At 43.4% G+C, this 25,525-nt stretch overlaps 1 protein-coding gene across 1 annotated transcript in view; it reads right to left on the bottom strand.

Moving 5' to 3' along the window:
• Positions 1-25,525, bottom strand: part of CACNA1G (calcium voltage-gated channel subunit alpha1 G) — a 787,437-nt gene that overhangs the window by 626,438 nt on the left and 135,474 nt on the right. The window contains exons 3-4 of the mRNA XM_086930846.1: positions 15,902-15,999; positions 11,878-12,037 (exon numbers count right to left, since the gene is read on the bottom strand). Coding sequence (XP_086786972.1) covers positions 11,878-12,037; positions 15,902-15,999 — 258 coding nt within the window. The remainder of the gene's footprint in view (positions 1-11,877; positions 12,038-15,901; positions 16,000-25,525) is intronic.

Raw genomic sequence — 25,525 nt, 5'->3', positions numbered from 1 at the left:
TGAGGCACATTCCCTAAGTCTTGTGTGGACCTCATCTTCTTGTTGAGTTGCTGTGTGATTGCATTTTGAAGCTGGCTTCTTGGAAAGGTTTAGAAGGGTTTCTGTTTGCAGTTTCCCTTTTCCTACAATGTTTTCCAACTCATTGGTATGCCCACTTTGAATCCCTGTGGTCATTTGGGGATCTGTCCGTTTATGAGTTTCGGCTTGACCCCTTTTTGATGAGGGCCATTGACGGCTGGCTGGAGGCATTTCCACTCTTTGTTTGTTCGGGATGCAGCACTCTCTTTGCATATCTGTCAGGATAGGGTCTGGTGTTTAGAAACATAGGGTACTTCTACTATGTTGGGCTAGAAACAATCTGGGGATTGTGCTCTATTGTGCACCTTTAGTGTCCGCCATTGGTGTTGCATCATCGTGGTGCTGGTACGATTGTTTGATTCCAGGTTGTGGATGTTTTGTTAGCTCTCCTTAGCGGGTGGCTTCGGGGTTACACATCACATAATGACCAGTATAAGGAAGTGAACTAGAATGTAACTAGGATGTTTTTTTTAACCGTCTGCAGTAGCAGATATCCTGGTAGTATTAAGGTCCATGAAGTCGGGGTCCCCAACGCATCCTTGTCCGGCCCGAGGGCTTGGAGGAGTGGCTGAGACAGTATGTGGGGAGGTCACTCAGATAGTTAACCTCTCCTTTTCTACTGTGACTGTCCCAACCTGTTGAAAGCAGGCTAAATTATTGCAGCTTCTAAAAAAATCCGGGATGGATCCAGCCGCCCCGTCAAGCTACCGGCCCATTTCTTTCCTAAAATTTGCTAAAAGATGGCGTTTCGCCAATTGGATAATTTTGTTGAGACCTCTAATGCCTTACATCCTCTAATGCCTTACATCCGGCACAGTCGGGGTTTCGGGCAGCATTCAGCACCGAAACAGCCTTGGTTGAGGTATTGGAGGCTATACGGGAGTGCCTGGACGGAGGCGGCAGAGTGGTTCTGATTTTGTTGGATCTCTCTGCCGCCTTCGACACGGTGCCCCACGGGCTTCTTCTCACCAGACTGTCCGCCATTGGCATTACTGGCTCGGCTCTCGATTGGCTGACGACATTCCTGAACAAAAGGACTCAGCAGGTCTGGATGTCACCGCATGCGTCCTCGCCGAGAATACTCTGTACTGGACTTCCGCAGGGGTCAACACTTAGCCCCTTGCTTTTTAATATTTACTTGACCCCTTTGATCTATTTGGCTGAGCATCTGGGGGCAAAAATAATTGCTTACGCTGACAATACCCAACTTCTGTTTACCTGGCCAGGTGACAATTTGGATACGTCAGCTGTTCAGCTCTGTCTCTCTTCTTTTTTTCGCTGGCTCGCACTTGCACAGTTAAAGTGCAATGAGGAAAAGTCTGAAGTCCTCTTTTTTGGAACCTTCTCCAGCAACTTTAGAGATCATCTATGGCCACCTGATATTCCCTGCCCCAAATCTATGGGAGGCCCGGCTAAGAATTTGGATGTTTGGTTCGGAGATAATTTAAAATTTGAGGACCATTTTAAAAAACTTAGAGGTATCTGCTTTGGCACCCTGAAAACTTTGCGCAGATTTTTTCCTCTACTTCCTAGGGAAGCTAAAGAGACAGAGGCGCGCGCCCTCATTCTATCTAGTCTTGATTACGCCAATGCTTTGTTCAGTGGCCTTCCATCCTATCTGATCAAACGACTCCAGGTGGTTCAGAATGCGGTAGTTAGACTCCTCTTTAATATTCCTAGGAGGTCTAGCGTCCGCTCCCACCTGTGTAGTCTTCACTGGCTTCCGGTGGCATAGCGTATTTTGTTTAAATCGCTGGTCCTCTCCTTCAGAGCGACACATGAGCTAGGGCCACTGTACCTGAGAAAACGCTTCTCTATGTATGTTCCTAATCGCTGCCTTAGATCAGCCAACCAGTGTAGGATGGTCCTTCCTAGATTCAAGTATGCTAGGCTGGGGGGCCAGTCTATATCCGTTACTGCAGCCAGAGCCTGGAATGCACTCCCCTTCCACCTCCGCGCATCTCAGAATATTGCCCAATTCAAGAAAGGCCTAAAAACTCATTTGTTTAAATTAACTACATAACTGCTCCCATCGCCTTCTGCTTCTGCTCTCCTCACATTCCTTCACCCACAAGGATACTCGCGAGTAACAGGCTGCGCTATAAAACACTCTATAATAATAATAATAATAACGTTTAACTTAGCCTCCCCGCCCCTAAGAATGTTTGCTGTCTGGATTGTGGATCGCCATTATCGCCGTGGGGCGGGTACAGTAACGTGGATTCCCCCATTTCTTTCCCTTTTTTCTAATATTTTCTTTTTCTTTTACTCTCCGGGTTGGGTTGTATAGTGACTGCACCTTTTTCCGTCTCATTGATGATTTGATTATCATGTGAGTGATGTTTTGCTTGTCTTTGGGCACATGAGGTTGCGGGTGGACACTGACTGAAGAAGAATAGCAAGGGCATCGATGGCTTGACCGCTTTGGACTATTCTGATAACTGACTTACGGATTCCCTATTATAATGATGTTGATTCTGTTCCCCGTCATGTGTACCAAGACGCTTATTATACGACCGATCCTTTATTTTTATATATATAAAATTAACCTTCAGCGATCCTTTACTGGGGGGCTACGCTCAGTTAGCATTATAGACTCGCAGCATTGGGTAGTATTGCGTGACCATTCTGTACTTTTTATTGCTATTGGTGCCTTCCAGTTTGTTCCGTGGCCGGCCTCTGGGTTGTAGGCCCGTATTTGTATGTCACCATCTTCACAAATAAAGGTTTTAAAAAAAAAAAATAATAATAATAATAACGTTTAAATCACATATCAGCACCATTACTCTAAGTCCATTTTCTCCAGTCATCTTTGACACCTTTCCTCTGCAGAGTCACGGAGAGGCGTAGTAACAACACATGATGTCTTCTGGTCCTGATAAATGGCCACAGGAAGGCTAGCACGGAGCAAAAAACATTTTGAGAAGGAAATGATAGCCATGGAGTCGTCTCCTCTCCTCTCTACTCCTCTCCTCTCCTCTCCACTCCGCTCCGCTTCTCACCTCTCCTAACCTCTCCTCTCCTCCTTTTCCTCCTCCCTCTCCCACCCCTCCCTCCCTCAGGTTTATACCCAATTGTGACCCCTTTTTCTTTTGTCCGCTTTTCCCTCAGTTTTCATTTCTCATCTTCCTTCCCTATTTACAATTATGACCCTTTTTTCTTACTCTCCCACTTCCATATGCCTCACATCCTCCCCTTTTCTCTTCTGGTTTGTCTTCAAGCTTCTGCTCTTTTCCCTTTTCTCTTTTCCTCTTCGCACTTATCTACATTCTTTCTTCTACTCTCTCTTCCAGCACCTATATTCTTCCATCTCTCCTTTTTTGTTACTCTTCATTAGATTCTGATAATTTCTCGTAGTTTTCTCTTTCCCCTTCTCCTCATCTCCTGTTTGTCACATAGTTTCTGAACATATGTTCGCCTTTCTCATTATTTTGCTCTTCTGTTCCCTTCACTTCCTTTGTATCATCTCCACGCTATTCTATACCCATTTCCTTTGTTATTCTACTTCTTCTGTTCTCTCTCCCCTCCTGTTTCTTTCCTCCTTTCAATCCTATTTTCTCTTTCCCTTCTCGTAAGCACCCTTTTGTTCTTGATTCTTTCTCTTTGATTCTTTCTTTCTGCTTGAGAATCATATTGATTTTACAGTGCATACAAATCTTTGCAACTTTACAGAACTTTGAAAAGTTACTCCCTGCTTCACTTTCTGCCCCGAGCATTTAGCATATTGTGAGGAGGAAATGTTTTATTAGTTCAAACATCTCTACACCAAGCAAATTAATGATCTCTGTAATCATAATTGTGAACTAGATCATTACCTCCTAGACAATTGTCAAAATACATGAATGAAAGTATTCAAGGTAACTGCTGACTTTCCAGGAGGAAAGCATATTTTGAGTGTTCAGCCTCCTTCAGGCCTTCTGGGTGATCAGCCAGCTGTAGGGAGAATAGGTAAATGCACATACCACCTGCAGGAGTGTAGAATGGACATGTGCAAGGTCAGCACCTATTTTTAAACATCCACTTTATTCATGTATCCATTTTGATTGACAAATGTCAAGTTCTTGTGTGCTCTTGAGTAAATGTATGCAGAAAGCTTGCTAGTTTGCAAAATTAGTGAAGATTTCCAGCATAGCCTAAACAGCAGAAACACTGCAGAAGAAGGATGCATTTCACTGGAGTCAGTGCTTTAAAAGGGCCGAACGAACAGGAGAGTGTCTAAATGAGGGTATCCCAAGAAACATTACCTAGTACTGTTTATCAGAGGCAATGGGTGGCTTAATGCAAGTGCTCTAGAATCAATCCTGGATCTCCTGGCCTCCTTGATCATTCTAATGGTCCTGCCCTGGGCCTCCTGGTGGCCGTACTCTGGTGTAGTCGGTGCTCTTTGTCCGCCCCCTCATGGTATTCCTAGTATTCCCTCTATTCCTGGCCCTCTTCCTACTGTTCCTGGTCCTGCTGGCCGTCCTGTTAATAATTCCCTTACCCCTGTTCCTCAGCCCTTTTCTTCCTGGTGATCCTTCACTTTGCGCTCTTGGTTCTGGTGCTCTCAAGTCTTCTTGGTGGACCCAACTTACCTGTTCTTCCTGATTGTCTACCACCTGGCCTTGCTGCTCCTCCCGCTCATCATGGTTAGGTCTCTGTCCACTCGGTCCCTGTCCTTGCACTCTGTTCTGGTCCTGCTCCTCCTCATGGTATTCCTGGTTTTCTTGCTGGCACTCCTTGCAGCCCTCTTCTACCTCTTCTTTCTTCTCTTCATTCTCCTAGGGTCCTGGCCTCTTGTCCTGGTCCCTAGGATGCTCCTGGTCCTGGTCCTCCTGCTACTAACCTTCCTGGCCCTCTCGTCCTGGTCCCCGAGGGCCCTCCTCCTGGTCTTAGCTTTTCTGGCCCTGTAGTCCTGGTCCCCCAGGGTACTTTGCCGAGGTTCAACCCCTGCAAACCCAAGCCAGTTATATTAACAAAGGCCCTACAGTGTGAACTCGTTTGTTAGTGGGGCACAGTAGGAAGATACTGTTTGAAACCTGAGGATGAAAACGGTGATCAATGCCAACTGAGGTTACATGTTAACTTCTTGTGACACTCTCAGCCTGGCCCTTAGAAAGCTCAGTACACAGATGGTATGTTAACAGGAAACCTGAATGTGTCAGAAAGCATTGAAAATGCAGCTATTTCAGTCCACCGACATAACATTGCAAAATGTTCCCAAGCATTTCAAAAATCATTGTTGTGAGACTTTCACATCCAGAGTGGTTAATTTGAAGAGTATGAAGCTGTCATTTTGCATTTGTAAAATAGAGCAGAGAGATGTGCGTTTCTTAATCCTCGAGATGGCAGTGTTCCAAAGGAGCACGTTTGCTGCACTGCTCGCGCAAAAAAACAGATGGCTGCATCTTTTCATCGCTCCGCCTCTGTTGGGGTGATTTCAGTAGCCCACCCCCCTTCGAAACACCAAATGAGACACATCCTCGTACTGGCGAGGTTTTAAATACTCTTCCGGAGCAGGTTCCCCGAGCATCTGCTGAAATTAAACATGAAATGTTTTTTATGCAGATTATGCATGCTCAGAAGAGTAAGGTGTGCAGCACTTCTGCTTTCAGCATAATCACTATGCATCGCTTTTCTCCCCTTCCTTAAACCATCATTTCTGCCTATGAGGTGTATTGTGCGCATGAGTTACACATATATAAGGGGTGGGGGTCTCTTTGTGTCAATGCTTACAGCCCCCAGAGGGGCTCGAACTCAGAGGAATAGCTAGAGTGTGGAACTGTGGAGCAAATTGCCTGCCCCAGCCACTCCAGACCAGGACATCATGGCCAGATGGGGAGGCTATCTCAGAAGGTATGCAGGGCCAGATAAACGAGTATCTATCGACAACATGGATGTGTGTGAAGGCTGGTTGGTGCTCTTTGAAGGGCAGCTGCTTGTGCATGGAGGTGAGCTCTGAGGTTCAGAAGATTGTCACTGAGTGTGGAATAAGGATCATGTTTGGGTCTTTGGTAGGTATTTGAGGTCACACTGGGAATCTCTAAGGGAAGCCTGAGGGAGTGTTTGGACGAGCTGTTGGTGTCTGAGTGAAAGAAATTGGAGTATTAGTTGGGGGGGGGGGGGGGTGGTGGGGAAACCCCACCTCAAAAAAAATAATCACAGTATTTATCAGGATGAACTAAAAAGGTCACTATATGAACCTGTTCATAACCCTCTGGTAGCTTGGCACAAGCCGTCAGGCTTAAGAGAGATTAAAGACAATGAGTAAAGTATTTAGGCAACACTCAAACAGTAATAAAGTGAAAACATAACAGAAGAAAAATACTAAACTAATTTTGAAAAATTGAGAATATGTTAAAAAATAAAATGACACTAAAACAACAAAAATCCAGTAGGTAGAACCAGGGATATGAATTTTTCAGTTTGAATTAGAAATAATGCCAAAAAGCACAAAGCTCTAATCACAGATATCTGGTTGCGCTAGACTAAGTCAAAGTCAAAAGTTAAGGTTGACCAAGATGGAGTGCCAGGTTCATCCCGGTGTAAAGTTTACCTTTAGAGTTAGAAACTTTGATGGAAAAAAGTTGGCGCAGATGAGTCTCCAGTGGGAAAAGCTGGATTTGAAGTGGGGCTCGACGACAGCAAGTGCCTGAAGAGTGGGGTTCCGGTGTAGTAATTGACGTGGGTGGGAAAGCTCAGAGTGGGCAAAGTCTGAAGTCTGTGCCCAGGAAGGCCATACTGGCAATGGGTCGCTGCTCGGCATCGGTCCTGATGAAGCCCTCCGCAGTCTTACTTAGAAACCTCTCAGGAAGTCAAATCTCTTTCAGTGAGGCAAAGCAGCAAGCTGAGGCCGACTGGTGATTCGATGTCAACTTCTGCGGCTTCTATGGTAATTCTGGTCTCTGTTAGTTCCCCAGGCAAAAAGTTGGCAAAAAGTTTCTAAGTCCCAGATTTTGCAGTTTGGGGACAGGAGGAGTACACTCTAACACCTGCCAATGGTCCAGGACCTGGCTTTAACCACAGCACCACTTGGGGGCTAGGACTCACTCTACTCAGCTTCCATGGCATGTCCGTTTGGTACTGGTCACCTGGGCAGCTGCGGGGAAAGGGCCGTTAGAAGCTTGATGTGTCTCTGTGGCTCAAATAGGATGTCAGCCAACTGACCCTTGAAGTCCCATCTTGGTCCTGGGTCAATGCAAGCTTGTTCAGTTTTCCTTCAGGTTCGTAAGGCAGCAGGGCAGTCTCTCCTTTGATTCATATCCAATAACTGTTCTGAGGAGGGTGCTGGGAATATCACATTTCTGCCCAGTGACAGCCTGTGGCTGGTGGAAACTCCTGGCTACTCCCTATTTAATGGTTAACCCTGCCAACTTTTGCTGCAGCTGCTGTGTGTTTAACTGTTACCTATCCCACAGTGCCCCAGCCTATCTAAATCCAACATGGCAGAACTTTTCTTCCCCTGGTCAGAGCTCCCTATACCAACCCAGAGATGTGGCTAGGATAATGGGCAAACCCTTCCTTTGTGGTCACTCCAAACCAGTCCTCCTGGGGCAGCTCTCCCATCCCACTGGATGTGGAGAAAAACTGACTAGCAAAACAAAAGGGAAGCAGGCCCCAAGCCATCCTGCTCCCAGACAAAAAAGATATCTCCATACCCAAGCCCTTTAGTCACATTCTGGCAGCAATTCACAGCTCACCACAGGGAAGCCTTCAGCAGTCAGGTGACACTGGACACTGGCAAAATGCCCCTTTTGGCTTATGCAAGAAATTGACAACTTTCTATTAGTGTCATTTTCAAAATAGTATTATAAAATCTAATTTGACCATAACATTGGATTTGAAATGACTATTATAATCTTTGAAATTAAGCACTGTAAGTTGTTATAATGTAACCCAGTGTGTTCCTATGGGAGAGGATTCTTGCCACAGTGAAAAACAACTTTGGAGGCTATTCACTGCCAGGGCTTGTAAAACATTAAATACATACCATATATCCTGCCCTATGGGCATTTAGGATCTCATTTATGAGTGATTTACACACATTAAAAAAGGTGTATTTTGGTATGTCAAAGCACCAGTTTAAAACTGCATACCTTGGAGACATGTTTTACAGGACTACTTTAGGGGGTGGCATAATGAGTGCTGTAGTCCACTAGTAGCATTCAATACACTTGCCCTGGGTATGTATATTACCATATACTAGTGACTTATAAGTAAAGTAAAAGTGCCATTTAGGTATATGACAGTTTTACCAGGTTTGAAAGGGAGAGCAAAAGGACTTTACCACTGGTTAGCAGTAATAAAGTGTGCAGAATCCTATGGCCAACAAAAATTGGTTCAACAAAAGGAGGGAAAACCTGGTGGAATACCATGCAAAAGATCACTGTCTCTTGAGGGCATAGTAGAGGTATCTGAAGGCACAGCAAGGTTGGCCACTTGGGGGCATTTAAGGTCCAGCTGAGAGTAGGGGCAGTCTGAGTTCTCTAAGCCCATGATAAGGTACTCTATGGACACGTTGAAGGTTTCTGAGAGAGTAATTAGTTTGTTTAAATACCAAATAATAGTGTCTCAGGGTAGGTGGAAGAACAGCTATCTCTATGCTATTAACCTAACGTTATTAAAAATGAACAACCCTCTGTAAAATGGCCAATTCATTTTACCATGTTTTGGCCAATGCAAGTGATTACACATAGGTCATTGCCAGGCACCTGGACCTCCCACATGCCCAACAGCACCATGACATATTATATAACTTATCCCCCACCGACTTCTTTGGCAAAGCTGGCTACATCCATGCTAGAAATGTATTTGCTAAGAAAGGATACTTTATTAAGACAATAAGACTGGCAACACACATGTTAGTTGGCACATACTTCCCCTTGCTTGCCCACTGATGCCCTTTGTACTGCCTTGCTATCTCTTGTCTCATAAAACAAAGACAGGCTTCAGGCAGAGAGGAAGCATTCCATCCTGAAGAGAGATAGTGAGGGTGTTCCTGTAAGCTGAGGCGGCTACGGGGGACATGGTCACCAATTTATTGAAATGCAGCATGGCAACAACATGTCACTCTCATGAAAGGGGAGACAGGGCATAGATAATTTACTGGCCACTGTTATCATAAATATACAAAATTGACCAGGACTGCAGGCAAAGGAGGCATGGCAGTGCAGGCAATCCAACCCCAATATTTGAGAACTAAGAATGGGATGGGGGCGGGTGGCTGGTGGCTTTGCAGCTCTATAGAGGGGAGCACCCTTCCAAGGAGAGACACTGCTGGCATATAAAGCAAAATACTGGGAAGCAATAATTAACAAGTAAATTCAGCAGACTTGCAGTGTTTGTGGTGGGGTATCCTGTCCCTAGATATGTAGTGCCCAGACTCCGAGGGTGAAGCCTTGGGTTACCAAAGCATGTTTCTGTAAGGGACATAAAGCACTTTACACGCTCACTGTGTTGTTGCATGCTCTACAATATATAGTCTAGATGGTAGTTGACACTGCTCTGGGCCTCGATAGCTGTCTCTTTACAGCTGCTTAGATGCGTGGACACCTGTGCACGATCCTGGGCAGCTGAAAGTTTAGCCACACCACTCACATGCACCTTACGGGGAGCTGCACCCCATGGAGCTACGCCAGAACGGTTTCCTGCTCTTCCATTCCTCAGTGTCTGCGGAGGTCAACCTCAACTACTATCTCATTTCACGGGAACAGAGCACAGTAAACGGGAAACAGCATTTACATTGTATGCCATTACAACGCAGTCGTCACAACGACTGCGTTGCTACATTGCGAACCATTACATCGCAAGTTGTTACAACGATTTGCTGTAGGGGCAGAAGGTGTTGGATTTACAATCCAACACCTTCCCAGCTGCTGCAAAAACTGGAGTAGGAATAGTAAATTATACTATTCCTAAGTCCAGCGTGCCCCCTACAGCAAGTCATTGTAATGACTTCGAAGTAATGGTTCGCGTTGTAACATTGCCGTCATTGTAACAACTGCGTTGTAATGTCATGCGATGTGTCGCATGCATATTAAAGAGATATAGTCACAGTAAACACCCTGGACATTGACAATTGCAGTACTCAAGACATACTACAGACACAAAAGGGAGAAAAAGAGGCTATAAATTATAGCCCCATGCCTGTCTCTTGGTAAACACTCCAAACACAAAAATGGCATGATGCTCTCCTGAAGTACAAAGGGACCTGTCTCCCTAGCACTGGTTTTGTTCTCCTACCTATCTACTGCTAGTATCCCTACAGAGAGGCAATTCCAAGAAGTACTTGAGACATAACCATATCTTCAAACAGGCCATTGTTCAACTACAGCCACAGCAACCAACGCCAGAATTAAAACACCAAAAGGACTCTCAGGTGTCAACACATTCACTTTTTGAAATCAGGTCTAGAATTTCGGCCATCTTAAAGGGAATCAAACAGTCTATGCTTTCTTTGTTCCTGCAGAAATATTTAAAAGCAGGAGAACAACATGTCTAAAACTAGGCATTGTCTGGAATGAATAACTGAGGATTGCGTACGGCAGTGCAGAGGCCTTTGTAAATTAGAGTGTATCCAAAGGTATGGTACAAATGTTTCAAAAATGTTAGATGAAGGAGGGGTGTTAAAAAATTTCAGATTTTAGCCGAGGTTTAGTCATGTCACAGCATTTTCCCTCAGGGTCTGCTGCGAATTGTTGTTTCTTGGTTGTACCCTGCTGGAATTGACTGGGCTGCGATGTTCCTCAGGACCGGTGTTCCATCGGTTGAAGCGCTCCATATTTTTATGTCCTGTTTTCTCAGGTGTGCATCCGTACATTATGCCTGTGCACTGAAAAATTTCTCAGGAAACCAGTATTTCTCAACTCGCGTTTGCAGGTCTGTCAGCAGCGAGAGGCTTGTAAATAACTTCACCAGATTAACTTCAGCCTCATGCATTAGTCTACTTTAATTCTGATCTGCGTGTTTTATTGCTGGAATGCAGAGAGGTTATACAAATAAAGAAAATGAAACATTAGATGAAGATGAAACAAAATGGTGTGAGGAGAGAGACTGATGAATACAAATGAATGATACAGCAATGAAATAAAAACAAGCAGAGCAAGCGCTGTGCAGAAAAAACCTTTAAAAAAGAGTTCAACAAAAAAGGATGAAAACAGTACTTGGGCCTTGGGACACTGATGAGAGAAACACACGAGGAACAACAGAAAATGGTATGCTACAACAAATCAAAAAGGAGGAAAAATAAGTGGCAAGCACACCGAGCAATGAAAAGTAAGGGTAGGATGTAAGCTCGTTCTAAGATTTATATTACAGATTTCACAAGGACAGCGAAAGCGCTGTGCAGGCAAAACATAAAAAGTAAAGAGAGATTCAAGATCCCTTTTTCCTTCCTGTAGTTTCTAATCCTTGCTTTCCCCTACCGTTTTTGCAGCTAATAGGAGATTGTAAAAGCAGGCGCAGTCGGTAGTGGGAGTACCTGCAGGGCGGGGACGTGGGGAGGGGAGGGGCAGGGTGGGGGTAGTAATGTATGGATTATGGAGCTTTACAGGTAAGTAAACATATACCACGAAAAAAACAATATTTAAACAGCATGGAACTGAAAGTTGGTACCGCCAAGCAAGATGTCCTTAGAGGACATTCTTACTGAAGGTAACATACAGTGGCCAACAAACTAATAATCGAATTCAAGCATTACAAGGCACAAAGCCAACGTCTATCCGCCTAATGAATCTTTCTTCTTCAGTGATGGGCAAACTCACTAGTATTGTACCATCAAAGACCTTTCCTACACCTCCAACAGTATTATCAGCTACTTACAGGCTGAAGTTTTCAGGAAGGAAGCAGCGGTTTCTGAGCAGCCCAGCCCACAGCTGCACTCCAACGATGCCAAAGATGAAGAACACAAAGAAACAGAGTAGCAGGACATTCCCCAGCATGGGCAGCGTATCCAGCAGAAGTGTGACCAAGATGCGCATACCTGCAGAAGAGGGAGAAAGACCAGGTATTTTTTGAGGAAAGGAAAGCAGGTAATAAACGTTCCAAGTTCAGCACATGCCTGTCCACCTACAACATACATCTATTCACCCCCACCCATCCCCAGCCATTCCCACGCACTAACAGAGTGACCAGAATATGTGGCCATGGACAGGAGTCTATATGCATGCAGGCAGCAAGCACTTTTGGGGTGCTTCAAGTGGGCTTTGCTTGATCAATCATAGCAAGTCACAAAAGACAGTCAGCAAGCTAAGAGAGTAAGGGCCAGATGCATCAAAGGGTTTTGGCCATTCTGTGTCTATGGGAAAATGTGTTCATGCGTATGGTCCTATGTTCGGCTCACTGCAGAAGAGTTTTTGTGAAATGCTAAGTGAATCATTTTAAAATACAATTTAAATATATTTTTTATAAACATAAGTAAGCTTTGAAAGCAATTTAGATGCAAATGTTAGCAGCTTGAGATGTTTCCGAGTTGCAAAACATTTACATAAATCATAAAATATTGCAATATACAAGTGTATGGCTTAGCATTAACACGCACCTTTTTCTGCACAACAGCAATCTTGTCTGCACTCTTAGCAACCTTGTCTTACAGAGCTGATATACTAAGGATACCCCAGCAGTCTCGAAAAACTACTTTTAATACCACTTTCCCCCACACCTCTCACCACAGAAGAGTTAAGGACCTTATATAAAGGAGATTCCCGATTCCACCAGACATGGTCCATGAGATTTGCCTTTTATTTAATGAACCTCTGGTCAGATGAATGCTAGAGATTTCAAAATTAAATGCACATCTTGCTGGCCACTCTGTGCTCTCTGCTCCTATGCTGATATATCCTTTAAAGTCCTCAGAGGTAGCAGAAGAATGAATGAATAAATGTGAATGTGTAGTGGTTTATAGAGCGCACGTCTACTCAAGAGTGTCACGGCACTATACGGTCTGTGAAAAGAAGCAGATACGGAAGGTGATTAGTGAGAGAAAATCCAGGTCTTAAACTTTGTCTTAAAACTGGCTTCAACCTTTGTTTGATGCAAGTCAAAAGGGAGCTTGTTCCACAATTCAAGGCCTAGGAAGGAAAAAGAGTGACCTCCACAGAGGACAGACGAACCGTAGGGAACTTTGGGCAGATGATTACTTGCAGGGCTATAAAAAGGAATTCTAGCCGCGAGGTAGTTGGGTCCAAAATGACGAAGAGTGCTATGAATGAAGGGCGCTACTTTAAAAAATATCAATTTTCCAGTGGGAAGCCAGTGCAAATTGCACAAATGACAGGAAATATGTTCCCGTCCTGGCAAACCCAGAACTAGTCATGCTGCTACATTCTGAACGACCTGAAGTCTATTCAGAAGATATTTTGGCAACCTTGCATATAATGCTTTGGAGTAGTCCAATCTGGACATAACAGGGCCAATATCACAGTAATCTTCGTTGATAATGATAAAAAATGCATCAACCACAGAACAATTTGATTATGAAATTACATTTTATTGTCAAATTGGATCCCTACGTTTTTTTACAGCGGCAGCTAGAGTGTCTGGTGAAGGTATCCCTGTAGTCCAATAGACATCTAAGTTTAAGACAAAGTTATGTCCAAAACTAAGCACCTCTGTCTTCTCTGTGTTGCATGTCAAATGGTTGCATGTCAGCCATTGGAAAACTGATGAGAGACAGGGCTGAATGACATTTGAATCGATAGAAACCCCTTTGCTAAAGGTAAAGAGGATCTGGGTGTCATCAGCATGGGAAATAATCTCAGCCCCAAATGATTCTACGACCTTAGCTAAGGGTGACAAAAAGATGTTAAACCTAGTGGGACTAAGTTCTGAGCCCTGATGGACTCCGACTGACACCTTTCGACTAGTAGAAGAATAGGGAGGTAGTCAAAGTTCCTGACTCCTGTCCTCAAGAAAGGACTTAAGCCAATTCCAGGCATTATCTCTAATGCTAATCTCACTAAAGCGGGCAAGCAGCCTGTCTTATGGGACCGTGTCGAATGCTGCTGACAGGTCCAGCAATACCAGGACTGCCCTGTCACCTGCATCAATGGTACCTCTTATACCATCCGAGATCTCCACTAAGGCAGTCTCAGTACTATGCTTAGGTCTAAAACCTGACTGGCTCGGATGAAGAAGCCTATTGGCCTCTAGACAACTTGAGAGTTGTCGATTGACACAATTTCCAACTATTTTAGCAGGCACTGGAAGAAGGGAAATTGGCCTTTAATTGCCTGGGACAGCTGGATCCGCACTAGGCTTTTTTTAGCAGAGGAACGAATTTTGCTCTCTTCCAACACAAAGGCACCATAGCAGTGACAAGGGACTTATTCAACACTGCTTTCAAAATCAGGTTAATCATGTCCACACCTAAAACCAAAATGGTAGGAGGACAATGACCATTAGGAGAGCCTGATTTAAGGTTTAAAATCGCAGTCCAACAGTCTTCCAGTGAGCTAGTATTGACCTCCAAGAGGCCACAGGAATTCGGTGTAGCCATCTGACTTGTACAACCAAGAGTCACATCCAGATATAAATTACGGGAAGACTGTTTTGAATTGCTTGGACTTTGCTGTGGAAGAATAGAGTGAAGTGCTCACACCAGTCCACCGATGAAGCCTTACTTCCATGGCTAGCCACAGGATCAATAAAATTATTTACAATCTTAAAGGTTTCCCTGTGTTTGTTTGTGCTTTTTCTATACATCCCTCATAATACTTTCTCTTTGCGGGAGATATCAAGGTCACATTTTTTTTTAAGCTATTTTGTAAAATACTGGTGATTCAAGGCTATAATTTTTTTTCCATGCCTGTTCCATCTTTTTACATAGCTTTTACAAGCACTAGCGAAGGCCCTTCTGTCTCCCTGAGGATGGAAGCATCTAGAAAACACTCCTGACATTACTTTTGAAGTTTGTTCTACAGGGAAGCCATGACCCATGTATCCATCCTGTCAGTGGCCATGTTTTAAGTCACGTGCATAGAAACCGAACTCCCCATATTTGGTACTCTGAAGTTCTTAAAATTATTAACAACACAACATTAGCCAACCTAATTATGGTTCTCTAGCGATGGACGTTAAGATATATAACGGAATTGAATTTTATAATATATTAGGTCACATATGCACGAAACACAATGTTTGTGATGCAATGGAACAATACAATCTATAATCGCAATAAAGTTTCTTTAAGGTACTGTTCAAAATGTAAAAATAATTTAAATGCCCCAACAGGCAGTTTTATGAGACATATGCATTTACCAGCCCGCAGCCTACCACTTTGAAAACAGCAAAAATGATATGCAAAATAAATCGGTTTGATTCGTTTGGCTGACATTTCGAGGATTTTGAGATTCTGTCTGTGCATCTTAAGGGCCTGTTAAACTTGTTTCTGCAGTCGGCTACAGCCTTTAATCCCTCGTTGTATCCACGAGAGCAGAAAAAAGAACCATTCTACAACAACATGCGAGCAGAATTTAAGTTGGGAAGGATTATTGGCTTTTTTATCACTATGTAAGATCTCAACTCGGACATAATTCATCATTGCATTTCTGACCTGCACCGAGGTAACTATGTAGGGGGCAAAGCAGCTGACAAGACAATCCTTAGAGAGGGATAAGGCAGAGGAAAGTTCACGTGCATTGGTTCAAGGGTCGCCAATCCCCTGGAAGTGACGTCTTTCTGAGCTCTTCCTGTCACGCTTATGTAGGACACACTGTACTTTAGACTCTTCCCTTAGGTGTGCACCTTTCCATGCCACCCGTGTGGTGTCATGCCCCCAATCCTCACCATACCCATAACAATCTAATAATTCAACCCAAGTCCCAATCACTTCCTGGAGGCTACTCACTGGGGACTCGATTAATGGCTCTGAGTGGTCTCAAGACGCGAACTGTCCTCACAGCTGAGAAACTGACATTCTGTAGGTCCAGAGAGTACTCCAACATCCTGCAGAAAGAACAGAGAAAACCAAGATGTAAAGGCAATTCACTCAGATATGAACAACCGAGCACCAACTTCATAATAAAATGGAAGCCTGTTTTGGCCTCACTTGCTTCACTGAGGAAAGGCACAACATTCTACAAAGCACCACAGTGTGAAGAATGATGGAAGAAACACAATATTTTCCCCAGTCCCCTCTGAGCTGCCGCTCCACTCATTCACGTCCTTCCTTTCTTCTCTCGACGGAAGTAGATATAGGAAAGATGTGTGGAAAAGTATACACACTGCTGAGCACAGAATGATTAAGAGGAAAGCGAAGACTCAGGGTAGTTCTTTTTTTTACAATGGGACATTCTTTTAGTGACAGGAATGTGTGTTTGTTGGGCTTCTGTGAGGATTGCAAAGTGAGTCTTTCTGGCCCATTCTTGGTCGATAGCCCCTTAGCGTTTGGGTCTTCTTCAGGATTTCATTATAGATGATAAAGCGAAGTCAAGTAGACAATGGAGACAGATGACATTGAAATACCTGCCTCCTTTGCTGATGAGCTGCACATCCCCTTCGCTCTGGCAATGCTATTTTAGTGGGTCTACCTAAAAGTTGACTTGCACCACTGACGGCCGCACAACACATAGCAGCGCGTACGACCTAAGGCATCCTCCAAGTTGTATCTCGCTGTGCTTGTGTTTATTAGAAGCGGTATGTATGTTTAAATGTATGTGGCTGCTATGACCGCGCCCACCAAAATACTCAGATAAAACAGATAGACAAACTTGCAATTTTAATACATAAATTATGAGCAACATTTATGTGCATGAATCGAGTACCAGCTGCTTACTGCACCTCAATAAACAGTGACTACTGAGGGCTAGAATGCAACAACTAGGCTTGTTAGTCAGAGGAAGGGAACGACCGACTAGCAAAACATCATTTTGCACGAGGCTTTGGAAATCAGTGCTGTGGAAGTGGTTTGAGGCAGGGTCCTGATGCATTTTTTGTACTGAATTGAACTCCACTGTGCTATAGATTCAACTCCTCTCCAGACATCTCTCAGTACTTGTCACTGTTACCTGTAAAAGCTGCTGAAATGTCTTGGGGAAGAATGCCTAGCTGCTGACAACCTTCTGCACAATTGCACTCTCATCTGCACAGGTCAAGAGGTTTCTGTGCACACAGTGATAGGAGTGCTACAGATAAACCTTCCTAGAGAGGGATCCCTGTACTCACTACCTTGTGAGTGGTCCCATTATGTAAGTACCCAGAGAAGCCACTCCCCAAGGCTGTCAGTGACCTTCCTGTCCAGTAGGAAACGGGTGAGGGAGAAAAACTCAGATCAGTGAAAAGAGCTGTGCTGCTAGCAGTGAGTATCGCTTTGTTTGCTATTATAATCCTATTTTTTCCACAAACATTTTTTTCAGCGATAAGAGAAAATAGTTAGACCATACAATCATTGACAGTGGTACCCTACAAGAACCTTATATTTAAGAACAATGGTCCTTAGACAAGAAAAAGAATATTGAGAGAATAAATATAGACTAAATAGAACTATATTGTTATGAAATGTCCAGCCGGACAGTTTAATATCTTGATAAAAATAATAATCACAAAAATATAAGACACAGAGTGTGATGGACGTAGGAGTAAACCCACAATTTCCTTCATTCAGCATATCGCGCTGAACCTCAATCCATTACACCTCAATCCCCTTGTGGGTTTACTGAAATTGTGATTTCTTTAGGTAATCATTTTCTGTCCTGAGGATGAACCAGTATTATGTATGGTTCGAAACGTCGTCGACCTAAATGCACTAAATGCATATTTGATATAAATTGTTCATGCATATGTGTATACTGTAGATTATCTGTTTATGATTTATGATACTCAGATGACCTGTTTTTGCCTACTATTTTTTCTCCCCTGTTTGTGTCCCTCTAATGTGTTAGTCGGACATCGACTGGTGTCCCACGTCCATCACACTCTGTGTCTTATTTTTTTGTGATTCTTATTTTTATCAAGATATTAAACTGTCCAGCTGGACATTTCATAACAATATAGTTCTATTTAGTCTATATTTATTCTCTCAATATTCTTTTTCTTGTCTAAGGACCATTGTTCTTAAATATAAGTATCTACCCAAGGTCCTTAGCTTATTGCACCCTGGGTTAACTTGTTTTGTTTAAATAACCCTACAAGAACCTAGCACCTAACCTGCTATCCCCTATTTTAAGATAAGCAATGGGAAATACCCAAATGGCGTGTGCACACGGTATACGCCCCCACTGTCACAGTGCAGTCCACTACTGGATTTAACAAGGTTTAACAAACACAGAAGCAAACGGTGCACCTCTTAATAATCATTAACACAAAAGGTATAAGAACTGTATCCGAGGTTGTTCTTCAAATCTTCCTTTATTTATTCTTTGTTAATTTAAACATATCAAGTTGAGTTGAACAGGCTGTTTTACTCAACTTGATATGTTTAAATTAACTAAGAATAAATAAAGGAAGATTTGAAGAACAATCTCGGATACAGTCCTTATAACTTTTGTGTTAATGATTATTAAGTGGTGCACAGTTTGCTTCTGTTTTTTTAAACAAGAGAAAATAGTTACTTAAATAGCACAGTTTATTCAGGTTTCTAGGAATTGCTGAGCATTTGATAAAAGGTGACCCTGCGCTGTATTGTGTACTTGACCTTGCCATGGGTAGCACTTGCAAAATCAGATCATTCATTCAAAGGGTATGACAAGGTTCATAAAGCCTGCTTTTTTCTTACTAATATCCAGACGCAGCAGGCACAGGTAAGAAATAAACCCACTTACCGTGCACTCGCCGCATTGCTCACTCGGCGATGCGGCGAGAGCAAGGTAAGTGGTTTTATTTCTTTTTTATTTTATTTTACCTATCCCATCATCTGTCGACTTCCCGCCCTGCCCTACCCCAGCGCTCTTACCTGTGCTGGCCGCACCTGAGAGTTGGCTCGCATTTTCTTGCCTTCATTCTCGAGTGACAGGTGTGTTAACGTCAGTTCAGGCAGCACTGGTGTTTTGTTGATCTCACACCTTGCCTAACACCGATGTGCACCATCCCCACCCTATACTCATGACCAATGGAACCCCTTTGATAAGTAAGGTGGCCACTAGCAGGTCTGCACTGCACCTGCTCAATGCAGGACCAATCAAAGTGCTCAGTGGCGAGTGAAGCCCCCCCCCCCCCCCCCCCCCCACACCTGCTTTTGCAGCTTAAGCGGGGTTGATGTTGACACTTACAGTTATTTATGAGACTTTCCTGTCTACAGCTCTACAGACAAAAGCTCTTAAAAATTTGGGACACTGATCACAGAGGTCAAGCAAGGAAAGTTAATTGCAGCAGAGAAATAAAGAGGAAAACAAGGGGAAAGAAAGAGAAAGAGACAGAGGGCTGGAAGGAAGATTCAATTGAAGGGCATATGAAAATAAGGAAGAAACTATGCTGAGAAGGAAGGGTAAAAAGGATGAAAGGATGGATGCAAGGGCGAATGAACTGATAGAAGTGAAGATAAAACAATATTTGCATGAGGGAGAGAAAGAAAGAGGCTGGAATGATAAAAGTCTGGATGAATGGTCGCATGGTGAAATGATGTATTGCTGGATTGATAAAAGTAAAGTAAATTGGTAGATGGATGAAGAAGAATGTATGGATGAATGAATGGGTAAAATGATGTGTGAATGTTTGGAAGTTTGAGCTTAAGGATGGCTGGATGGAAAATTAATAATTAAAGGGTTGATGGTTGGAATGCTGAAATGATGGATGAATGTATGAAAAGATGGATAGATGGATGTATACATGAAAAGTTTAAAGATGATTGGGGGGTTAATAACCCCTTCGCTGTGGGGGTAAAATTGAGGAGGGGGTGACCGCGGTGCTCGTCATGAGTCACGGTGGAGCTGTGCTCATGACGAGCTGGTCTCGACACAACCCCGCCCACTGATTAATTCAACCGCACAGGCGGGGAATTAATCGCGCGTGGGCGGCGCGGAGCCGTTATGACGAGACCAGCTCGTCATGATCACAGTTCCACCGTGACTCAAGACGAAGGTGATAAAGGACCTCATCTAGAGTCGGTAGGGCTTACTCGCTTCGCTCACCCAATGGCATTTGAGGTATAGATCAAAGTGGGGGTATTTTAATTTGCCGGCTACTGCCTTGACAGTGCTGTTGCAGGCCCTCCACTTAAATCTCACAAACCTCTAGGTCAGTAACGTCAACACCATGACGGTTTTAAAATATATGTGATTGTATATTGTGTTTTATTTCAATTCTTATTTTGCATCATATTGCATTGGTTTTAATTAACTGTGCAAATAAAAATTTACTTACTTACTTACTTACACAAACCTCTAGGCCAAGCAGGGTCCCAGGAAGAGGGGTGGGTGCTTGCACATTGTTTTTCCTTTCCCAGTCTCTCTTGAGACACTGCTTGGGATGACTGGTAAATAGAATCATAGTAGCATGGCAGTTTGTTTTTCCAAGGTATGTTAATATTACCCATTAGCAGTGAGGTGTTACATCGTCATTTGAAAGGCTATCTTATCCATACCTCAACTACTAGGCTCTTTAAACAGCAATTGCCTGCATGAAACAAGTATTGTGAAAGTCTTTTAGACCTATGGGCTTTGCCAATTTATTTTGACAGTGCTGTAAAACAATGGCACACTGTGCAGTATGGTCAAATAAAAATACTTGAAAAGCATGATGGCAGTAGGATCATTCCACTGATGTGTGCATGCATCAGAACGAATTACCACCAGTGGAATGACACAGGCGCGATTTGCTTTATTTTTTATTCACTGATCCAAAATAGCAGATGGCACTATGATCAGTAAGCAAAAAATAAAAGATATGTTAGTGTGAAGGAGCTGATTTATTTTTTTAAAAGGACGCCGGATGTTGGTTTGACTTGGGTGTAATGGAGGAGTGAGTGAGGGGAAAAGCAGCACATGGAGGGTAGGGGGGCAGGGAGAAGAAGAACAAGACGGACAGAATACCATAGAAGCACAAATGGGGGGAGAGCAATACGGATTGCGGGTGGAGAGAGAAGCACATGGATGAGAAATAGCAGTGCAGGGAGAAGAATATGGAGGAAAGAGAGCAACATTGAGCAAGAAGGGGAGGGGAAGCACACGAGGGAGCAGGGGCGGTTTCTCCATTAGGGCCCTGGGGCCAGTCCCCTCTGAAATTCCTACACATTCCTGTACAAATATGAAATTGATTTATTAAGAGATACAACTGCATCTGTAAACAAATCGATGTATTTAAGTCTGGGCTGCCTGTTCCAGGCTGCCTGCCCGCCTCGCTCTAAGGCAGGAGACGGTAGCCAGGCAGTAAATCAACTTTCTGAATTGTGACACACAGCGCAGGGCTTACTGTTCTAGCGCCCTTCATTGCCATTGTAGTATTGGGTATTATCCATTATAGGCCAGTGACGCTTTCAGCATCATAGATTCAGGCATTGGAGTCTCCGTCCTTGCGTGACAACAGCAGTCTGTCATTCACAGGCATAGATCCCACCCGTACCCTTTCATCACACGTAGGAGTGGATGCAAGCAGATGTGTTTTGGCGCCTTGTTCTCGGTAATGGTAGGTGTTGCTAATCTTCTGTTATGTATATTGTGCTGAGACCCCTCGCTAACCTAACCTCCCCCACTGTGACACCCCAGGTCCTGGCTGCACATTGCTTGCCCCATTAGAAGTGGAACTGCTGTATTTGTCCCCCCGCAAAATTGACCCAATAGATGAGCAGGCCAGGGTTCTTGTTCCCTTGTGAAGTTGATCCAAATATTGGAGTCAAGTGCAATGCATGAGATATGTGCTTACAGTGGAAAGTTATGAGCTGTATGACATTACAACTGGCCATATCTTCATACCCTGAACATTAATGCCAAAAGCCTAGATTGATTTACGAACAATGACTGTTAAAAACATTAAGGCAAAGCATGTCAGCGATTTATGTTCAACTTAATCTTGCCTTCCTCAAGAGTTAGCTATTTAACCATGTTGTGCTTCTGTATTTTATTCTATGCATACTCTGAGCCCTGCTAGGTGTTTATGAGTGGCTTTGATTGAGAGCTTTGATGCTGAAGCCAAAGCAAAGTGCCTGTCAGTGGGTTGACCTTTCTGCAAAGCACACAGAACAATGGGCATGTATTCCAGGGCAATTGCAATTCAGTGGGAATGTGCGTGAAAATATTTACAGGACAAAAGGAAATACATTTCTTAAATGTGAGTGAGTGCAGCGTATGTTTGGAAGTGGTGAAGAGAGCGAGATGCGAGGAAGTGCATCAGAGGAAGAGTGAAAAAAGGGTGCAGATAAGGAAAGAGAGGAGGTTGAAGATATGCAGATGGATAAGATGTGCAGAGAAAATGAGCATACATATTTAACATAAAGAGCACATCAAAGAAGGCCAAAACTCCTTTCACAGGCCAAAATTAAAACCTTTTCAAGGTTAATTATTTATAGCAAATCCTTGTTGTTACTCGTTTATCTTAAACAGCCAACAACCATTGACAAACCCAATCATATTGACAGATTTTACGTGTAGGTCAGTTGTTGTGTTATATATTTGGATGCAATTACATCTCAGAGAGAAAGCAAAATGCCGGTTGGGTAGCACACTATGGGAATCACAGAAATCTATTTTACATGTTCCCTTTTAGAGAGCCCCCACATTTTTCATCCCACTTAAAGACTGTCTTCACATATTTCTATATGACTAAGTGCAGTCAGCAGCTGTGGGATTTTCCCAAAGCCTGGTTAGAGGATTTTCTTCCAAAGTTGATGCTGCATGTAGTGCACAACACTGGGCAAGCATGGACTTTGAAAGGCTGAAGTTGCCGCATCTGCACAATTTGAACATTGCAGTAACTGTTGAACATATTTATGCAGTCATATATAGGGCACTTTATAATGTGCTAAATATGTCAACATTATACATTCCCACGGCTTTATAAGTTTTGCATTATCACTAAATTAATTTGCTTTCAAACTGCACCATTTACCAAACTTTTTAAAATGTTATCTCTGGAGGAGAACCCAGCCGAACCCCACGTTTGTCCATTAAGCTTGCTTGCATTGCTCACTACATAAAAGTCATACCAATCTTTTACACCCCACCACTTTCAAATGTCAACAGCTGCCACTGCAAGGTAGACAGATAGAAAACACATGCTCTCATGGAGTGCTTAAGCAAAAAGAAACAAAACAAGCTCAGGAAGGAAGGAGAAAAGTACACAGATGAGAGAGACCAATGCAAAGTGGGTGGATGGAGAGAGGTACACGAGGGAGATAAGTGGAAACCACATATACTCGTGTACATGGACGCCATTTACGGGTCGCAGCTGAGACCCCCAGGCTTGCCCCTTGTGACCCCTGGCACTGCCTTTACAACTTCTGCTGGGAAAATGAGTGTCCGGAACACAGGAGTGGCTCTGCATTCCTTATTTTCTACCTGTTATTCATTGTAGAACTAATGAATAATATTCTATGAATCACTATTAGTGTATTATAACATGGGGCTGCTTTGCATCAAAGGGAGAGAGGAAATATGAGCCATATTTACTAAGATACAGTGTATTTTCTCTCTCCCCTTGTGTTGGCACACCTTTGGCAGTCATGCTCCAACACACACCCTTGCTTTATAGTTCAAGAGTGTGTGCTTTATCTGAAGCATAGGTTTGTACTGGAAAGGGGCTAGTACTAAAGTATATTTTAAGGCTTTTCCCACTTTGTATGGGTGCTGTACAATGCAGCACAAATAGGAATGTTGCAAAAATGAGGAAAAAGGAAAACATATCTCCCTATTACCCTAGCCTTGAGAAAGTGTCATTTTTTGGCACAAATTCTCTGCCTATCAATATGTGCATCTAAACCTTCGGGTAATTGCTCGGGAAAACCCATGCACCACTCATGGAGTATCCCGTGGTGCAAATTAATGCAAATTTGTAAATTAGCACATGCAATTTGGTGTTATTTTGGGACAATATGTAATGCAAATCCTGATTTGCTTTGAATAGCAAATCCCACCCTAAGACTTTGTGCTGGGTTCGTGTCACTAAAGTCATGCAAATTTGGTGCAAAGCGTTAGTAAACCTGGCCATGAGTGTCAGAAAGTTTGAGTGAGTGGGAATGAGGGAGATTAGGAGTGAATGCATTAGTCAATGAGAATGAATAAGAATGAGTGTAAGGGGGCGCAAGACAGAATGAGTGAGAAAATATATGTGTGTGAGTGAATGTGAGTGAGAATGTGATGTGATGCTTGTGAGTTTTTCATTGGCTCTGGCATACTGAAGGTAATTATTGTCTTATCGGGATCCCCAGTGCTGGCATATTGAAGCCCTTCTGAGCATGACAGACACCTGTGACAAAATACTAGCACTGGCACGCTAGAGTTCATTCTTGGCACAAAGGGTAAATGTAATGTAATGTAATGATGATACTTGTAAAGCGCACTGTTACCCCATCTCGGGGTGTCCTGGCGCTGAAGACCGCTGGGGAACCCGTCCTGGCTTTCCCTGTGAGATGGTCCCTTCTGAGTATCTCCAAGGTGAAACCAGGCATCCCCGGCGTCTGTGGGGGGCCGTTGAAGAGATGAGGCAAGCTTAATGCCCAGAGTTGCTGAGTGTGATCCGTGGTTAGAGTAGGCACCGAGGCGAGAATTATCGAGTCCGTTGACCCTGGTCCACGACCCTGCCGCGTCGGGAATCGAACCCTGGTCCCAGGCCGTTCTCTGCTTCCGGGTCTGCCGCCTCTAACCAGTGAGCCACACCACTGGTAAAATACTAATGCTTTAAACCCACTGTAAGTTATTTTTAAGCTAACAATAGGTCTTTGGAAAAACACAGCTAGTTTTGTCTAGTAGCTTTGAAATAAAAGGTAGAAAGTCATGCAGCACCTTTTATTTAAGTCTGACAAATTACAGTATGGTCTCCGATATCATCAGCCATTCTTGGCTTTTCAGTATGTTGCATTGTTGGAGCTTGTAGTTTTGTTTTTAATACTGTCATTATAGACTAAAAACCCCAGCATGCATTGTGCTTTTGGCTGAATTACAAGATTTGGCAGTAGGTGTAATTAAATGTAGCCACTTGTCTGCTGTATTTTAAAATGTTACGCTGTGTGGTCCATCTAAAACAATGGGGCATATTACCAAGCAATAGCGATAATTATCGCTATTGCTTGGTTAGAGACAAAAATTTATCGCCGACCTGCGGCGATTTTTATCGCACATAAACCTTGGTATTACCAAGGTTTATCGCAAATGCGATAAAAATCGTCTGCAATGTATGAATATCGCTGAAAAGTCAACGATATTCATGCATTACCGAGCTAATGCTCTTAGCCATGTTATCCACTTCCCATTGGATAACATGGCTAAGAACTGCTCAGGGCAGGTGTTAGCTTTTGGAGATATTCACGCTTAGCGCGAATATCTCCAAAAGTTGGTAATAGGAGATAGCGATGTTAGCGACTGTTTCAAGTCGCTAACATCTTGGCACG

This window comes from Lissotriton vulgaris, chromosome 7, assembly GCF_964263255.1.
Source record: "Lissotriton vulgaris chromosome 7, aLisVul1.2, whole genome shotgun sequence".
Lineage (NCBI taxonomy): Eukaryota > Metazoa > Chordata > Amphibia > Caudata > Salamandridae > Lissotriton > Lissotriton vulgaris.
Note: the sequence above shows the minus strand (reverse complement) of the source record. Positions and strands in the feature narration are given on the sequence as shown.